We start from the raw sequence: 19,559 nt of genomic DNA, 5'->3' as shown, positions 1-19,559 counted from the left end.
ATAAAATAAATTGTGCTAAAATATGGAATATTTTGGATTGCTATGCTTCAAAATGATGTGTTTCTGAAGATTGTATATTATTTTACACCTGTAAGGACAATAAGGACAAAATTGGTTTTTATCCTTTCCACACTCCACTTTTACGTGGAACTTTAAAGAACTTTTGTGTTTGTACAATTTTCCGCAGGAGTCGCAGCAGAATTGCTTCCCTAAAATTAATAATGTTACTACTTTACCCCACTTGTAATGAACCATTGTCATCTAAAATAAATTATTACGGTCATGCGCAGTAAATTAAAAATTTTTAAAAGTAATAAATTAAAAGAACCACATGTTGAAAATAATTTTTAATATGTACAAATAAATCAACTTAACAAACAGTTAAAAATTTTGTTTCATTAAAAAAAGGAAAAGCAGGGAAACGTTTCAATTTTGGTCGTGCCTTTTCATGTGTCTGGTCAAATTGCCTTTAATTTTGGTCTTGTACGAGCACCTGTCACAATAATATTGGGGGTCTTTGCCACATTCAAATTCTATGTGATTCCTCAACGACGACTTTCTGTGATAACATTTTCCACACATTGTGCACATGAATTGGGCTGAAACGACAAAACCGTTTTATTAAACTGTAATAACAATAAAAATAATCCAGGCGTGCACGCTAACAAAAAGCTGGACGAAACACACTGTATAAGATAAATAAAAACATCGAATATTAAGTAATACTTTATTACAGGATATTTATAAATATGTAGTCAGAAATTTTGAATTGGAATGTCGATTGGCAATATGCAATTTTAAATGTGCCTTCCGCCTACCTATGTAAGGACAATTAGCGACAGGACATTTAAATGTTGGCTCCTTTCCGCACTCAAATTTGATGTGTGTATTTAATGACTGTCGAAATTTGTAAACTTTGCCGCAGTTGTGGCACTCGTTTGGCCCTGTTGGGTACCGTCTGGAATATCCTAAAAAATAAAATGTTAGAAAATATTTGTTATTTCAATGAATGAGAAAACTAAATAAAAGACAGATGCTGAATTACAGCAGAATTATCTACAGTTCTTCATTTAATTACTGGGTATTAACAAACACTCGAAGTATAAAAATTTTATTTAAAACAAATCAACACAATTATCATAATACTGTTATAATATGAAGAAACAATACGGAATTAATTAATACGAAACAAGATAGCAAATTGCATTTTATATTAGATTAATATGGTGCCTTCTAAGCATATGTGTTTTCAAATGACTTTTTCGTTTAGCTTTGTAATTGCATTGATCGGCGACACATTCAAAAGTGGGATATTTTCCACATTCGTATTTTATATGTCGGTTTCTCGATGTGTGGTGGCTGTAAACTCTGTGACATCGAGAGCATGGAAAATAACCTGAAAATGTGTTTAATTTTAATTGAAAATTAATTACGATATATCTTATCACACACAATTAAAACTGCTAACTACAATAAGAAAATTGCCTTGGGTAAATGTATATTTTGTTTTCACAATATTCAGTATAAACCACACAAAAACATTATAAATCACAAAAATACCAATTAATTTTCTCTGGATATATTATGCTTTTCAAGCATGTGTCTGCGCAGTACGTATTTCCTTTTACATTCGTAAAGACAAACGAAACACTCGAGTTTTTTCACGTTCTTGCAATCTTGAGAGAGATGTGATTTCATGCTGTTAACATTTTTGTATTGCTTCTTACATTTGGGACACGGAATGGGACCTGAAAACAATATTTGTAGAGTACTAGTAAAAAACGAAGTAATTTATAATTATAACATCGATAGGACTACTCGACTTTGAAACTACAATAAAAAACTAGACAGTTTGAGAATTTATTTTCCGGCACATATAAATAACGTACCCCAGAAAAATACTGATACATTGTCCTATGTAATTTTGTGCTTCTCCAACATGTGTCTGCGCAGAACGTATTTCCTTTTGCATTCGTAAAAACAAATGTGACATACGAGCTTCATCAGCTTCCTGCAGTCTTGATAGAGGTGAGCTTTCATGCTGTTGGCGTTCTTGTATCGTTTCTTGCATTTGGGACAAGAAATCAAACCTGAAAAACGTTTATTTAATAAACAAAATTAAAATTGTAATTTGTGAATTGGTGAATATAAAAAGTATTCAATAAACGGTCTATAATTTATTAAAATATTCTTTGTATAAAAAATAGTACAACATTCTTCTTGACGATTTAACACATCGGAACTTTACAATACTCTGTGTCGTGTTTTCTGGTGCCTTCTTAAATCGTAACTTCTTGACGCAGAATATTTGCTGAATGATCTCTTTTGTTGCTGTACGTATTATCACAAATTTGACAACGAAATTCTGAAAAAAATTACCTTAGAAATGATACGATGTTGAAGTAGTTCACATTTACATTTGAAAAAATAAACAAAACATAAAAACGTCTTAGTTGGTCTTTTTCTTATGTTTGTAATGTCTTTTTATACGCTGATGACGTTTCAGGTCGGAACTTCTGGATGTCTTGTAGTCACAAGTACCGCATCTGAAGATTTTATCCTTGTTGCAAGTGTATTTTACATGACAGTAATAAGAGTGTGCTTTTATATATGTTTTGTTGCATGACGTACATGTATATTCTGAAAACAAGTAATTCAGAAAATTTTGACTACATAAGATTTGCATAACACTCACTACTCAATAATAAACTACTAACTACTAATAATATATTACTACATAATTGGGTTTAAATGACTAGGCGAATAAAACAATAAAATTTTGAAGGGGAAAATGGGAAAATAAATATCAAGTAGGTAAAGGGTTGGTTTATTGCATCACTTAAAACATTTCCAGAGTGTCGTTTGGATAAATGTAGCTTTAAATTGTATTTTCGTTTGCACTGGAAGTGGCAAAATGGACAAACAAAATCCTTGGGTTTCCCACAATCAAATGCCAGGTGTACGTTGAGGGTGTTCTGGTTTTTGTAAGTTTTATTGCACTGAAAGCACTTGAAACAATCTAAAAACAAAAATGATTAGATAGTTAAATAATATATAAAATTATAATTAAATTAAAAATAATAAATTACATTAAAACTGAAAATAATAATTACATAGTTGGGGTAGCAGTAGGTAAATAAAACAACATTGTGTTTTAATATTTTATTACCCAACCAAAACCCCAATACATAATTTGTAGCTAAATATAAATAAAATAAGCGGCATAATATATATAATTAAAATAACAAAAAGTAAATATATAAAACTAGTAAAACTAAATAACAAAAATGGAATATTCCTTAATATGTTATATTTGTACTATATTGCAGTTATTGCTGGATATAGAATATCACTTTAATTATTCAAATTGCACTCTAAAAGTATGTTAATAAAGGCACTAACTGTTTTATAACTAAAAATACCATTCTGATTAAAATTTAAACACAAAATTAAACTGTAAATGCAACAATTTATAAACCAAAACCGAAAAACGTCAACCTATTAATCGTTGGAGTCAAGAAAAATATATTAAAATAAGATATTCAAATATACTAACAAAACAGATACCTATAAATATTTTCCTATACGAAAATAATATGAATATATATATATAAAATAAATATAATAAAATTAATAACTTTAACATAATAATAATCTAACAAATTAAAATACAAACTTAAATTAAATTGTTCAAAGAAAACATAAATGATAATGTGCCAAATAATTAAAAAAAATGAACATAGGGGACGCCAATAAAATATCAAATCGTATTATTGCTCAAGAAACGGGGTTTAGCTTACAGCCTCCCTATTTTGTACTTTGTTCGAATCAGACTTAGTATACTTTCTCGTGAAGAAGAACATCTGCGGATGGTGTTTTCGTACGTGCACGCCGAGATTGCCCTTCTGTTTGGCCCTGTAGGGGCAATGGGGACAGGAGAACATCGGCTCCTTGCCCCCGCACTCGACCTGCTCGTGCCGTCTCAACGTCGACTTCCACCGATACCTTTTGCCGCAGTGTTTGCACGCGTACTTTTGATCGGCGTACGCGTAACCGAACTCTCCGGTCAGTTCGCCGCCCAAATCGCCGGACAGTTCATCCGAATGGGCTTTCGAATAACGGTCGGCGTAACCGTTGTCCTCGTCGCGTTCTTTCTGCAACTGGCATTTTAACGAAGCCGGGATTACGATTTTGTCAAACTCTAAAAACTCTGAAAATGACAAAAGAAAAATTAAAAATAAGAAAAATGAGGGTAAATAAAATCGCAAGGATTAGCACATATATACACAGGGGTTTAGTAAGCGGAATTTATGTACAAAATAGGAGAACGAAAACGTAAAGCAAATAAAACATAACAATTATTGTAATAATTTTTTGAAAACATAAAATAATCGTGTCGTTGGTGAAGTCACCCAAAAAATGGTTTACCTGAAACACAGACATCGATAAAAAAGTTTCATCATTTAATTTATGTCTTACCTTTTCATTTTGTAGGAAAATATTATAAGTTTATGACACAGTATGCAAATATAATAAAAAGTATTGAAACATAAGTAATTAAACAAAAACTACTATAATCAAATTAAATTTATTCGAATTTAACTGGAAAAACACATTCCGTACATATTCCATTGTCAATATGCCTCTTCAAAGCATATTTTGTTGTAAATCTCTTTTTACATTTACCACATGCAAATATTTTTTGACCACATCTTTTCATGTGAAACGTCATATTTGACTTGTACTTATAATCTCGACCACAAACTTCACAAATAAATGGACCTAAAACAAGCATATAATTACAATGATGTAAACAAAAGTGAAACAACTCACATTTTGTAGAACGTTAAAACATCAATTAAAAATGAGGTACACTATTCGGGAATAAAATACCCCTTTACGTTTAAATAATTTATTAACAAAAAATATAAGATATAAAAATATAAATTGTGATATAATGTAATAAAGTAACCATTCCAAATAAAAAATACTATACTTATTAAATATTGTACTATTGGCAAGTAAATTCTATAACGATTATAAATAGAGAATAAATACTTTTTGTACTTTAAGAAGCTAATACTAACGATAAATAAATTTCTGAATACAATTTGTAGAAACACCACACCAAAAAACTAAAAAATTATTAAATAATAAACACCATGTGTCCCTCGTAAATAACTTAAAATATAAATTTTTCAAAAATTTGTAAAACATAACAAAACAGCACTCATCCAATGCTTATAATATTCTTTTCCTTTCGAAATTTATAAATGTCATCGTCAAAACTTAATAATAAATGTTAAATTTGAACATTAAATTAAAATACAATAAATTAACGATTATAATTGTTTAATACTTCGTGTTTGTGTTCCTTGTGTTTGGCCATGACGTGCATGATGAAATGTATCTTTTGTTTGCCCTTATAAGGGCAATATGAACACTTGAACTGTGGCTCCTTTCCACATTCCCACCTCGAATGATTGTACAACGAACTTTTACGTTTGTACGCTCTGCCGCAATTTTTGCAGGCAAAAAGCTCATGGAATTGTTCGAACGCATAATCTAAAAGAAAAACTCACATTACAAATCGCATAATCTTTTATTAGTTTCTGTTAAATGTTAAAGAGAAATTAAGGGAAATTTGTACAAAAACAGTATTTACAAACGAGGAAAAGTCAAATCACTTGTTCTACTTCATATTTATTGAATACAATTAATTTAGTATTGGATTGTAGTTGACTAAAATGACTAACGTTAAATATAATTCACTATGAGTTCAACTGTTAAAAATTTATGTTAGTTACGAAAAATAAATTGTATAACATATATAATATTTACAATACGTGTGTGTATATGTTGTAAAGCGGAGTAAAATAAAGTTTATTATACGATTTTGATTGTATAAAGTAAGTAGAATAGATGTTTTTTAACAAAACCTCAATAAATATAAACACTCGAAGTTCAACTAATAGAAATCATAGTGAATTCAAACTAAGTCTAAAACGATAAACTAAATCTAGTGTGAATTCGCAATTCGTTTCATGTGCGTCAACGATAGTTTGTGCCTTTGCAGGACGTGAAAATATTTGCAGTAGAACTCGCAGGGTTCGCAACGGTACTGTGGCACTTTACCACAATCGTTCTTCAAATGCGTGTACACCGACGTTTTATGTTTGTATTTCTTTTTACAGCCGGGACAGACGTAATCTCCGTTTGCGTTTTGGGTGATTCTGGTACTTAGCGAATCTAAAACAACATAAAATCAGTTTTGGTGAAATTTTAATTAGGTTGTGAATCAGAAAAGCATGATGGCACGATGATGCTATAATTCATTATTTTAATGTTAATTGTATTTAAAAAATAAAACCAACGCAAATTATATAATTTATTTTCGTATTCTTATAATAATCGATTGTCAACAGATGTTTTTTGTTTACCTTTGGACTCGTAAGTATTTTCCTAGAGGTGAAAAGAATGTGAAGAAAAAACTCTCTTGATCTTATGAGGTATATGTGGAAGGAAGACTGATTTCCCTCCCCTGGCTATGATGTATTACACCTGTTCAATTGGTGGCTTCTACGGTAAACATTTCGCATGGTTAGAAGTCTTCCTTCTATGAACACAAGACGATCTCGTCGAACCTTCTTCAGATCAAGCTCTCCAATATTTCAAGACTTCGACTGTATCTTTTGAGCAAGTAACTGGACCTCTGTCTTTGAACTAATAACAATTCGACAGGAATGGAAGCTTATCAATGATATTATCAATCATCATTTTCCAAACCAGTAAAAAATATATAATTTCTCGGATGAATAAGTTATAAACGATTTAAAAAAAGAGATAAGTACATGATGATTTACCACAATAATATATTTATAAAAACAGACAGAACTCAGTACGTGAAATAAAAGTACGTTAACATTAATATAATTTTAATTAACGATTATGATATGTATCTGCAGAATTAAAACGAAGTACAAATTTTACACGTAAGTTCCAAAAAAATGGGAACTTTACATTTTAAATAACAATATTTAGTTTTTAGATTCTTCCAAGATTTTTGAAAACTGCTCCTTTGGAAGTTTGCCTAAAATTAACAAATTCAAATGAAATAACAAAACCAAATAAATTAAAAACACAAGGGATGAATAAAAAAGAAATGTGTGTTAGTAAAATTAATTTTATTCAGAATGTATTATTGGTCGTTCGTAGGCAGCATTTCTGATGTACCTGAAGGTGACTTTTATGCTTGAATCTTTGGAGACAATTGTCGCAAGTGAATTTCCTTTCAACGCCGCATTCATAATTGAGATGTCTCTTTAGGTGTGATTTCTGTTTGTAGGAGGAGAGGCATTTTAAACAGCCATAGCGGCCATCGTTTGTCAGAAAATATGTAGCCTCTAAAATATAAATTACATTTAGACAAACTGAGAGGTCACATAACAAAACGTGGATTAATAAGGCAATAATATACTCAAAAATGTTAAAACTTTTGAGTAGAGACCCTTCAATAAAACAACAGATATAACAAAACAAGTTTAAGCAGGCACAGAATTTTATTGTTTCAAGTTGTGCTTTTTCTTAATGTGCAATTTAAGATTTGGTTTGAGTTGACATTTGTAAGAGCAATAGTTGCACTGAAACTGAGGCTCTTTCTGACACTGGTAGGTAACGTGTTTTCCTAACGAAGCTTTATGCTTGTAAGTTTTCCCGCACACGGAGCACTCAAACGAATGCGACGACACTGCAACGAAAACGAATTAATATGCGTTCCCTGAAATTAATAGTAAATATTTATTCAAAAGATTGTCGGGCATCACAAAAATAAAAGATTAACGTCATGCTTCAGTGTCAGCTGTAACAATGGCAAATGCTTGTTGGCATCGCTCGTGGAACGGTTCGAAACAGGTTTTGCACAAAGGTACTTTACAAATTTGACAAATCATTTTAGTTCTCTTCTCAATTTGGTACTTCGCACAACACAACGCGCATCTTCTTCTTGTGGGGCCTTCCGTGTAGCTCGACTCGTGGTCCATTTCGGGATGTTTGACTCTCAAGTTCCGGTTTCTTCGTCTGTATAATCTGCCCTCTAAAAATTAATTTGCTTAGACACACAAAATATTATTTCATTTAACCTACTGGCACCAATAAGGCGTAATAAATACAAAGTGGCATGCAAAAAAATCAAAATACTTCAAAGAAATACCAATGTGTATTTACAAAAGATATATTTTGAAATTTTTATAAATTCCAATAAGAGTAAGAATTATAAATGAAATGAAAAATGCGTAAATTAAACAAGCTTGATTGTTTAAAAATAAGAAAATTAAATATATTTTTTCTTATATATATTTTAAGACTAATCAAAATTTAAAACTACAACCGTCATCTAAATATTTTAATCAGATAAATACAGAAATGTAGTCCTACACGGTTAATTGATCTTGATGTTTCACTCTGATATGAATATTTAAATTACAACGGTGCTTCGTCATATGCGGACAGTAAGGACATTTCAGCGATGGTTCTTTCTTACACTCGTATTTCATATGTCTCCTCAAAGACCTTTTAGCTCTGTACCGCCTACTGCACTTTCGACATTCATATAATGGTTCTGCAAAAATAAACTGAGTTAAAACACGCCTCATGTTTATAATTAAAATTATAAATATATAAATTGTATACAATTAATGGTTACTACTTTTGTAACTAGTAATATAATGGATTGAACTGTTTTAAAAGAAATAATGGGTGATAATCATAACTAAAATTTCTCAAGATCTCTTGGGTCTAATACCATAAATACGAAAAAAGGTAGTTCTGCTAAAAATAAAAACATTTAAACTAGGCTTTGATTTACAATTAATATTAGAGATAACTAAAAAGTCCACATACAATAATACAACGGTTTTATTGTGTGTACAACAAAGTAGAGTGTTTCTGTTTAATATGTACGGCTAGTCGATTGTTGTATACGAACATTTGATCACAATATGGACATGAAAATGTAGGTTCTTTATTGCATTCATATCTAATGTGACGTAAAAGAGATTTTTCGTTTTTGTATGCTCGATTTCCACACTGCACACAGCTGAACATGAAGCCTAAAAAACCGAAATGTTAGTGCAGTTGTCATGATCAACAATCAACACAAAACAAGTATTTTTGGTAATTGGACCCACCAACGAAAGTGTTAGGGAATACGAAAAAGACGATTTTTGTTACGTTACTGATTTAATTTGATCAATACGAGTTATAATCGGACAAATAATCTTTATGTATTACATGCAGGTGTCGTCTAACTGTTGATTTAAGTTTGGCTTTGTATCGACATCCTGGAAATGGGCAGGAAAACTGAGGTTCTTTTCCACATTGATACTTTTTATGTTGTAACAGTCCAGAATAATATTTGTATCTTCTTCCACATTCGCTGCAAGTATTTTGTGCTTCTAAAATTACAAACAATGTTATTAAATGCTCATTTAGCTAATAATTGTGTATTCAATTAAAATACTAAAAGCTAATTAAATGATATTTATTTTGACAATGGCTAAAACACCTATAAATTAACACTATTTACCCACACAGGCTTGTTCTTATCAGATAAACCAAATGTCTCCCAGAAAAACTCCTGCCAGAATATTTTGTTTAAACCTGAATTTAAATATAAAACCAAATTTTTAAAAACATAAATGGGTTTTCTCAGTATTTTTCATTATCATTTGGTCAACTGAATATCTGATCAATTAAATTCTAAATTAGTAAATTTCAATCAAAACAGAAAAACTTCTACAATTTTAATTTACCAATTAACAAAATTGTTAGTTATGCACAGTTCCAATTTTTAATTCCGTTTAGTTAAAATAAAATATTTTAGCAGCAATAACATCTGAGACGTATCTTTTTTTAAGGTAAAGAAAGAACTAAAAAACATACAAAGAATGTTCATCTAAACTACAAATCATAATGTTAATTAATGACATAGAAGCACAATTGTATATCATTTAATAAAAATATCCTTTAAGCCGGCATCCCACGTTGCGGGACTCGGCGAGCCAACCACTTAGAAAGTCGACTCACCATGTTGCGAACCAACCATTCCCACGACACGTGGAAGAACGCACTAATTGCTAAATTGCTATGAAGAACCAACGATTTGGAATCGCCGTGCTTGCACATTCTCGTTTATCCCCTGATTCGTGTTACATTTACCGAGAGTAGTCGGTAAAGACGAGCCAAGTCAAGCCTAGACGAGCCTCTCCATTCCAACGACTTGTGGCGTGCCAAGTCACGAGCCGTGGGATGCCGGCTTTATATGACTTCGTGGCTCTTTATGTATAAATCGAAGGCCTTATTTCGCAATGGTATCGAACGTCATCTACAAGGGATTTCTTCTACTCATAAGAATTCCGAAATGTGGAGCATCAAAACATGTCTGAACCTAAGTAAAACTCTGAAGTTAACCTTTCCTTTATTAAAAGCACGAATTTAAAGATACAAATCATAGTTTTTGCCTACGGATACGAATAATTATTGTGCTTTTTCCGCACGTGTTGTTTAATATTTCCTTTGACCTTAGCCATAAACCCACACCCCTCAACTGGACATTTGAATTGAGGACTCTTTCCACATTCGTACCTCTCATGGTGACGCAAACCCATTTTATATTTATACGATCTCTTGCATTTAAAGCAAGTGTAGTTTTGGATGAAATTTCCTACAAAAATTTGCTAAATTAGAATGACTGAAAAGTGTACAAAGCTAGAAACAATAAAATAATTAAAAATTTTCGGTTGATAACTATAAATAATAACACGTCGTCTAATTTATTTTTTAGGGAAGCTTTATTTTTTTTTCTTCATCGTCCACAAACAAAATTTACTGTGTAAATTCTACGTTATGACATCTGACTACGTGCTGTTTAAGATTTCCCTTAGTTTTCGTGGCATAGTTGCATCGGCTGCAGTGGAACTGCGGCACCTTTCCGCACTCGTATTTCTTGTGGGCCTTTAAATTTTTCAAATATTTATAAAATCTGTTACACGTGTCACATTTGAATCCCTTTCCTAAAATCACAAGTCGATTAGTATACACTTCAAACAACAGACGCATTCCTAAGTTATGAGTTGAATGTTTGTCAAATCCCAAAATGTTACGTGATTTAGGTTAATAATAAAATGAAAAGATTCTCTGTAATGTGACATTTTTTAATTATGTAATACATAACATATAAATTCGTTTAGCCAACAAATTGAGATGATCAATGAACACAATTAATTTCTAAGCTGCACATAAATAACAGAAAACAAAATTAACAAGTAAAATGAGTTTATTCTAAAAATTGTAATGTCCTGTGAACAGATTTTATGTGCTTTCTCAAGTTACCCTTCAGCTTGGAGGCATGAAAACAATTCTGGTAAGGGCATATGAATTGTGGATCTTTTCCGCATTCAAACTTTTCGTGTGAGTATAGAGTATTGCGGTACTTGTACTTTTTACCGCAATTTTTGCACATAAAAGGTCTACCTAGCCCTACAACAAAATTAATTATGACACAGTATAAATATTTGTTAATAGAAGTTGAACAAGAATTATAAATTTACACATGTCGAAAGACCTATTATACCACTACCCAACAATAAAACACGTTGTTGTTTCGTAAATATATTTACTTGTCAATAATAACAAATTGGTCTAAATTATGACGTTCGATGCTGTGCTTTGATATTAAATGATTTTTTACGTTGCATTTGTACTTGCTTGAATACTTGCACAACCCACATTTAAATTGGCTACGAGATCGTCCGCAGACTAAAGACTCATGCCTCTTCATGTTATCCTTCCTGTTAAATACTTGGTTGCACACACCACATTTATACAAACCTGAAAAAACGAATGAAAAAATTATGTGATTTGTATATATGTGTGGTACAATGTTTTATTCATTTTCGTAAAGTAACAAAGATCGTATAAAGAAGAAGATCCTATTAACACCAATATTTTATTAACTTAAAACTTTATTTCATATAAAACTAAACTACACTTTTTTCTTATAACAAAGCAAAGCTGCATCTGGTAACATTTTGTGTCTGTGTATAAAATGACTTTTTAAATTATTCTTGTAATTACATTTATGCCCGCACAAATAACATTGGAACTGCCCCTGCAGTTCACCAGTACACTGATATTTCAAATGCCTTTTAAACGATTGTGAATTTTTATAAACTTTACTGCACGTGGTGCACGTTAATGTGCCTTCTTCCAATCCTAGAAATAAAAAGTTGTTAACACAGTACATCAACCTATAAATGTTTTTAATCTTGTTCCTAAATTAAAACACAATTAACACACTTAAAGTCTAGTGTTAAGTATTAGTGAGCTAAACATATTTACATCAAAATTAAAAGTAATTATTGTTTATTTTATTTAATCAAATAACCGAGGTAAAACTGATCAAATTTTAAATTTTATTTTAAAGTTTTTAAATTAAAAATTGTTATCTATATTTGGTCATAGGTTATGAAATACCTATTTTTTTTATAAATATATAATGTTTGCCCTACTTTTCTAGTGAACACTTTATAAATACCTCTCCCAGTGATCATTTTTCGGCAGATTATGTTTAAAATATTCCACTTGGTTTTTTAAAATGGTACATATTTGCAATATTTCTATTGATAAGGCATGTTAATATCAAATTTTCTACCAAACTATTAATTTTCTGCCAGACCTTAGTGATAGAATCACTGAAACCCGAAAACCTTAATGACACTGCTTGTCAAAAATTATTAAAATTGATTGCATACCAGATTGTTGTTAGAGACAAATGGGAATATTGGAACAATATATCATTTTTTAAATGCCAAATAGGATATTTTAAAAGCAATTATACTTTAAAGAGTCACCTGGATAGATACTTAGATAGTGTACTTTTATTACATAAAAATTAACAAATATTTTTATAAATAGATATATCATAAAATAAAAATGTTACAACTGTTTTAAAGAACTCTAGTTGTAATTTAAATATTGATTTAGAAAAAAAATTTAAAATTTGACCACTTATACTCCGATTTAACTAAACTTTTGAATGAGGCAATTTTTAGAGTCATAAACACTATTTAACTGTGACCTGTTAGTAACGAAACACTGGGCATTCCTTAATTAAAGGACTAACGGCGGAACATTGATGTTTTTGAAGTACATGTTTGTTTAGATTACCAATTATGTGTGCCCTGTACGAACAGTCCTTGAAGGTACAAAAGAAAGAAGGCTGTTTTCCGCAATACTTCGTTTGATGAACCCACAAAGAGTTCTTCTTGCTATATCGCTTTCCACAAGAACCACAGCCAAAATCTAAAAACAAACATTTATCAATAAAAACGTTCGATTTTTAATTCGTGGACCTCATTATCATATACAATAACAACACACACAACACATGCTGTTGCGAAGATATGAAAATATAAGTGACATTAGAAAAAGTTACGCCTACCAGGTACATATACGAATTACTAAACTAGAGTGTATTTAAAGGATTTATACTGACTCTGGAAATATTTTATGTTTTAATCTATAATGACGAACAAGAAAAGTTTTTGTATAGGTCTTGTAATCGCACATTGAACATTGATATGTGGGCTCCTTTCCACAGTAAAGCCTCTTGTGATTCCTAAGCGACACCATAAGGCCATACTTTTTTCCGCAGCTGTCACATGCGTAAACTGAAATAAATCACACTATTACCACACATACAATAATTATTTAAAACAATATTTAAGATGATCAAAACAATTTGTAATAGTTTCCGGATATTTATTGATCAGAATCTACTTCTAACACGTTAAATTAATATCACCAGTGTGCACTATCTAGTCTTTAGTATTATTTACTTCCTATTAGGAACATTAAACAAAACAAACTATTTTGCCGGACATTTATGTCTTTGGGACATGTGTCTCCTTAGATTGCCAGGAATGTGCGTTCTATAGTCACAGTTTAGGAACGTGCAGTGATGTGATGGCGCTTTTCCGCAGTATCTTAACTTGTGACAGTACAAAGAGTCCTTCTTCGCATACCATTTTCCACATTTATCACATTGGAATTTGGCTAAAAATGAGAGCGCAATCAGAAAATGATTCTTGACAAAGTCGAATTTCTGTTTCGGTTCAAGACAAATCAAAATGCAGTGTCGAAACGATTAATTTATTTAACTGTTATAAAATTTGGTCATAGAAAAAACTCATCGTATTCCTCTTTATGACAATGCAACAAGTGTCGTTTGAGTCCAGTTGTACTGGAATGGGTCATTTTTATCCTTCTATACTTGTCATATTTCGTACGACATAACTTGCACACTCCGATCTTTTTGTTTGACTCGTCTACACGATAATCGAAATATTTCTGGTATTTGTTCATGTGAAACTTTCCAGTATTGGCAACTGAAAATGTACAACAATTAAAAAGGGCGACTTAAGATTTATTAATAGTGTCCTATTAAAAAAATATGGACAACCCAGTTGTAATAAGTGACACAGAATCCTTCCACCGAAGTATAATTAAAAACGCATCCTAAGTGAGTTCATTTATTAATTAAGTTAATTAATTATTTCTTTGAATTTTTTAGAACAAATTTATCATATTCTTCTTTGTGTGTCCCTTCTAAATGTCTAATAATTCCTGATGTATTCGATTTAATCATTTTAATTGCTTTATATTTATTACACGCCTCGCATAATTTACAGATTCCAACTTTAATGTTGTTCTCGTCCATGTAGAACCGGAAGAACTCAGAATATTTATTTCTTTTATCCTGCTTGTATCCTAAAAACCAGTAAAATTAAGTCAAATATATTAATACAGTAAATTAAATTTTAATCAAATATAATTACAAAATTAAAATGTAGTGTTACACATATTATATTTTATTTATCTCGGAAATCAATATAATAATTCTAATTTACAATTGGATTACAATTGGTAATGGTTTACAAAATAATATAGATTCTATCACTATTCCTATTTTCAATTGTTTATACAATCACAGCAAGTACATACGAGTAATCCTAAATACGGAATATTATGGAATTAGGCACAAGTAAACGAAACATGACGAATTAATTTATTTAAATTAACTAAAACTATTCAATCTTCAGTTCCTTTAAATGTAGAGTTCTGATATGAGCGTTCAAATTATCCTTCCGTTTCGACATGAAAGGACATCCCGGCACGAAGCATTTAAAAGTCGGCACTTTGCCGCACTCGTATTTCTGATGTCTGGTCAGCGAATGCGAATATTTGTATTGTTTGTTGCAAACAAAACAGGCATAGCCGCCACCTAAAAACAAAACGATTTAGTAAACTGAAAAGTGATCAGCGGAAGAACATCGAGCAAAGAAAAGATCCGATTGCAGTGTGTGAGTTTTAAGAGAAAGGAAACTCGACGTACGGATTTCGTTAAAAAACTTTATTAACTGTTATATAAAACTAGATAATATTTACATCCATTTTAAATTTGCAACAATCCCTTCACCCAAATTAGTTTCGTTTACATCAATCACTTTAAACAATGTGCCGATCTCACGTGCGTGTTGTACTCGTACGGCCTGTGAAACATTCTGGGACAAAGGCTGCACCTAATCGACGGCTCCTTCCCGCACACATGCAAAAGGTGACTTTTCAGATGCTTTTTATACTTGTAAGTCTTCTCACACCTTTCGCATTTGAATTTTCTCACTAAAAAATAATGTCGGAATCAAAAAGAGATCTGCAATTCACCATTTTGTCATTATTCTTAGTGGTTTGCCGTATTTTACAGTGTATATACAAATAATAAATCTAATAATATCGATAAATTTTATTGACAAAACAAAGTTTTACAATATAACTTAAATAAATGATTAAACAGAAAAATCTAAATTAAGGTAACCATGCAATAAAATTCTTATGTATTATAAAAACTACAAAACAAAAAAAGTAACTGACTAATGACTTTAGGGTTTATATAAAAGTTTCAGAAATTTACAACCCTTGACTTAATCCGCCCCTAACTGTAATATTAAATAATCTGAACACATTCTCATAATTCTAAACATGAAATGATTAAAAATCGTATAAAAAAATATGAAATTTCATCCCGAAATTCTAACAATTAATATATTATCTATAATAATAGATATACATTGTGTAAATTAAATTTATCCACATTTAATGGGTAAACCCATGCCGTGTATCTGTCTCATATGGGCGTTCAACGTGTATTTTTGATAAAACTTCCTTTGACACAGTCTACATTCAAACGACGGACTTTTTCCGCACTCGTATCTGATATGACTCGAAAGATGCCTCTTGTGCTTGTAACTTTTTTTACACTTTACGCACAGAAATCGTCTTTCAGTTCCCAAAAAGTGCAGGGGTACACCTGAAAAAAAATCTATTAGTCGCTTAACTCTTCAGGTGTTAGTGAGAGTGAGTTCGTATGTACAAGTGATTTGAAAACAACAACAGTAACCCTTTATGAACTGGATATTTATTCAAGACTTAAAATTTTTAATTATCTGGTTGTTAAAACCAAATTTTTAATGTGAATAGAATAAACACATAAATTAAATACTCTTGAAGACAGTAAGACAGAAAATAATCATATTTATTTCTTATAAAACATTTAAAACTGACAAAATATTAACCATTTTTTAACAATAATAAGGATAATAACTAATGAGATTCAAAAAAACAAGACAGACAAAAATTTCTGTTGCAAGTTTGACAGTGGTACTTTGTCCTAGGAGTTTGATTCTGAGCCGTCGCCCTGCCTTTCTCTTTACTGATACGCGCGTAACATACAACGCATCGCGTTCTGTGAAGTGGTACCAAATTATGTCCGTTTCGAACTGCAATACAATCTGAAAATATCACTATTTGTTTAAATTTATATACACTAAAAATTACCATCCGAATGATGATGTAAATTGTATAGCACTTTACTTTGTTTGAGTCGATTTACATAATAAAATGAGTAACATAAAAAAGTCAGTGAACAATATAAACGAGGAGACGGAAATATTAGTTACAGTAATTATTTTTTCAGAAAATGATACTCACCTTCGCATATAGTTACAATAAACACAAAGACTTTTTGTATCAATTATTCTTTATTATCCTTAACAATAAAAATATAAAAATACTGCAGATGCAAACCCTAAATATAAATTTCAAAGTCTTACAAAAATATCAATCCTAATGCATATAAAGATAATTCATATCAATTTTCTTATATCAAAAATAGTCAATTTTGAGAATTGTATATAAATTTGTACTCGAATTTTGAGCAACATTGTGTAAAAATATTGTTAATCCTACGCATAATAGATCCAAACAAAATTCAATTCAGAAACCCAAAAGATGATGTGGCTCCATCATCATATTAATGTTGTGAGCCTTCATCATGTGTGCCAGCCATTTTTCTTTATTCTTGAAATTCGTTTTGCACCCGATACATTGATAAGACGCACCACCGAAACATATCTTCTCGTGGTTCTCCATTAGGTACTTCCGTTTAAACATTCTCTTGCATTTCGTGCATTCGAAGGCGACATGTTTCAAATGCAATTCGAGATAATGTCTCTGGACGTGATCCTTTCGTTTGAATGCCTTGTTGCATAACGGGCACGTGTTATCTGGGAACGTCATCTTTTTTAGCAAGAAACTTACATCTGAAACAGAGTTGCGTTAATTACGTGGTCAATTTGTGGACGTCACATGCATTAGATTCTAAGTTAGTTTATTCAGTTTTATATTTTGTTCGTAACTACTTTCAAATTAACTCCTCAAAATACCTAAAAATTACTTACGAATCTACGTCACACATTATATATATAATAATATGAACTAATAAAATTAATAAAGGATACATAGGCCAATTAAATTGGCAGTTTATTTTATCACTTCACTGTCACATTATCACATCACTAAATCATATAACTAACATTAAACGGCAAATTCAATTTGCTTGCAACATAAACATAACCTAAAAAACAAGAGGCAGATGCAACGTGTAACTAGAATGTGTTTTTATTGAGGGGAGACTGGGGGTAGAGGGGAGGTATGCGGTTGTCGTGCCAATGGGCACTAAAACCTCTCTTTTATATTTAAAAGTTAGGAGAGCAGTACCTCGCCTTTGGAGGCCTTCATTAGGGACTTGACGATTACCTGGTCCAGGTGCCCCAGACGGATTCACAAGTTGCATTGAATTGGTAATTTACTCATTCCTTGAACTGATAAGTTGTATTGGTATTTAAATTTAGATTAAAAGTTTATTTATTTATGAGGTCTGTGTTGGACTGTTGAAATTACCCGGTGTGGATTATTGTAATAAAGCACGTTTCATTCTCTCAAATTACGACAATAAAATTGTCGATTTTCAAAAATAACTTTTCGGAACGAGAAAGAAACACATTCATTAAAAAACAATACACTTTTCTATTTATTACATTAACGTTAAAATAAATTTTGTAAACCAAACATTACATTCCATAAGGCACTTTCCCAAAAAATTCAACCGATCATCTTAACTAAAAAACCAAACAAAACCTAATAAAAACAATGACCAACAATGAACAATAATCAAAATCAACAAATTTTACACAAAATAATAACATAATAAACTATATGTAATTTGAACTTAATATTATTATCTTAATAAAAACAAGAAAACAAAAACAACTAACGACTAATTTGCACTTTCAATGTTGATTGTTATTTGATAGATTGTTGTATATGTAGAGCAGGCCTTCGTCGCCGTGCATTTTAATGATATGTGTTTTCAAATTGCCTTTTTGGAAAAAAGCGTGGTTGCAAAAATTGCACACGAATTGAGGCTCTTTGTTGCACTCATATTTAGTGTGATTTCTCAGTCCTTTCAAATGTCTGTACGACTTGTTGCATGTTGTGCAGACGTGTGCCTTAACATCTTCACATTCGTCCTCTAATAACAAACACGAACAATTTTAATCGATGCACCTTCACGACCTTTTAAGATATACTTACTTATTTGTACATGGTGTTTGTGTTTGATGTGGTTGTTCAAGCTAATCAATTTAGTAAAAGTGAAGCCACAAAAACTACATGGATACAATTTTGGACGTCCGCATTCCTGATTAATGTGCTCGATGAATGATTTTTTCTGTTTGTAGGTTTTTTTGCATTTTAAACACACGTAAATATCTCCGTCTGGATGAACGATGACTTTAAAATCTAAAAAGAATAATAACGTAAAATGCAACTTTGTTAATGGACTGTGCCTTTATTAGTTTATTTACACAAGCTTTAGACGTCATGAAACAAAAAAAAAACAACACAACAAATTTTGCAAACTCCTTAAAAAATTAAAAACAACTTTTTTTTTAATATTTATTTGTTTGTCAAAGGTTTATTTAATTTTAAACTGTACATATCTGTACAAGATGCCTTTGTTGTAACACAGCAAAGGGATATTTATAAATAAAAAATGCACTTCTGTCTTCTTAAATCAAAACATTCGTTCTTCTGGATGAACCAAT

General features: G+C 31.0%; 1 protein-coding gene across 23 annotated transcripts in view; it reads right to left on the bottom strand.

Annotated features, from left to right (window-relative positions):
• LOC109608989 (longitudinals lacking protein, isoforms A/B/D/L) overlaps nucleotides 1-19,559 on the bottom strand; it is a 125,315-nt gene that overhangs the window by 53,736 nt on the left and 52,020 nt on the right. The window contains exons 5-6 of one of the 23 annotated variants that reach the window (XM_020025558.2): nucleotides 19,048-19,254; nucleotides 18,461-18,985 (exon numbers count right to left, since the gene is read on the bottom strand). The exons of 12 other annotated variants lie outside the window; for them this stretch is intronic. In XM_020025558.2, the coding sequence (XP_019881117.1) occupies nucleotides 18,744-18,985; nucleotides 19,048-19,254 (449 nt within the window). In that variant the 3' untranslated portion in view covers nucleotides 18,461-18,743. Of the gene's footprint in view, nucleotides 1-411; nucleotides 600-726; nucleotides 969-3,148; nucleotides 4,211-5,238; nucleotides 5,566-7,789; nucleotides 8,093-8,214; nucleotides 8,618-10,828; nucleotides 11,070-14,911; nucleotides 15,341-15,452; nucleotides 15,739-17,285; nucleotides 17,715-18,460; nucleotides 18,986-19,047; nucleotides 19,255-19,559 lie in introns of those variants that run through there. 10 more of the 23 variants (XM_020025606.2, XM_020025585.2, XM_020025562.2 and 7 more) reach the window with 10 other exon arrangements.

Source organism: Aethina tumida, chromosome 2 (assembly GCF_024364675.1).
Source record: "Aethina tumida isolate Nest 87 chromosome 2, icAetTumi1.1, whole genome shotgun sequence".
In the NCBI taxonomy this organism is placed as follows: Eukaryota; Metazoa; Arthropoda; class Insecta; order Coleoptera; family Nitidulidae; genus Aethina; species Aethina tumida.
This window is presented reverse-complemented; position numbering and strand designations above follow the sequence as displayed.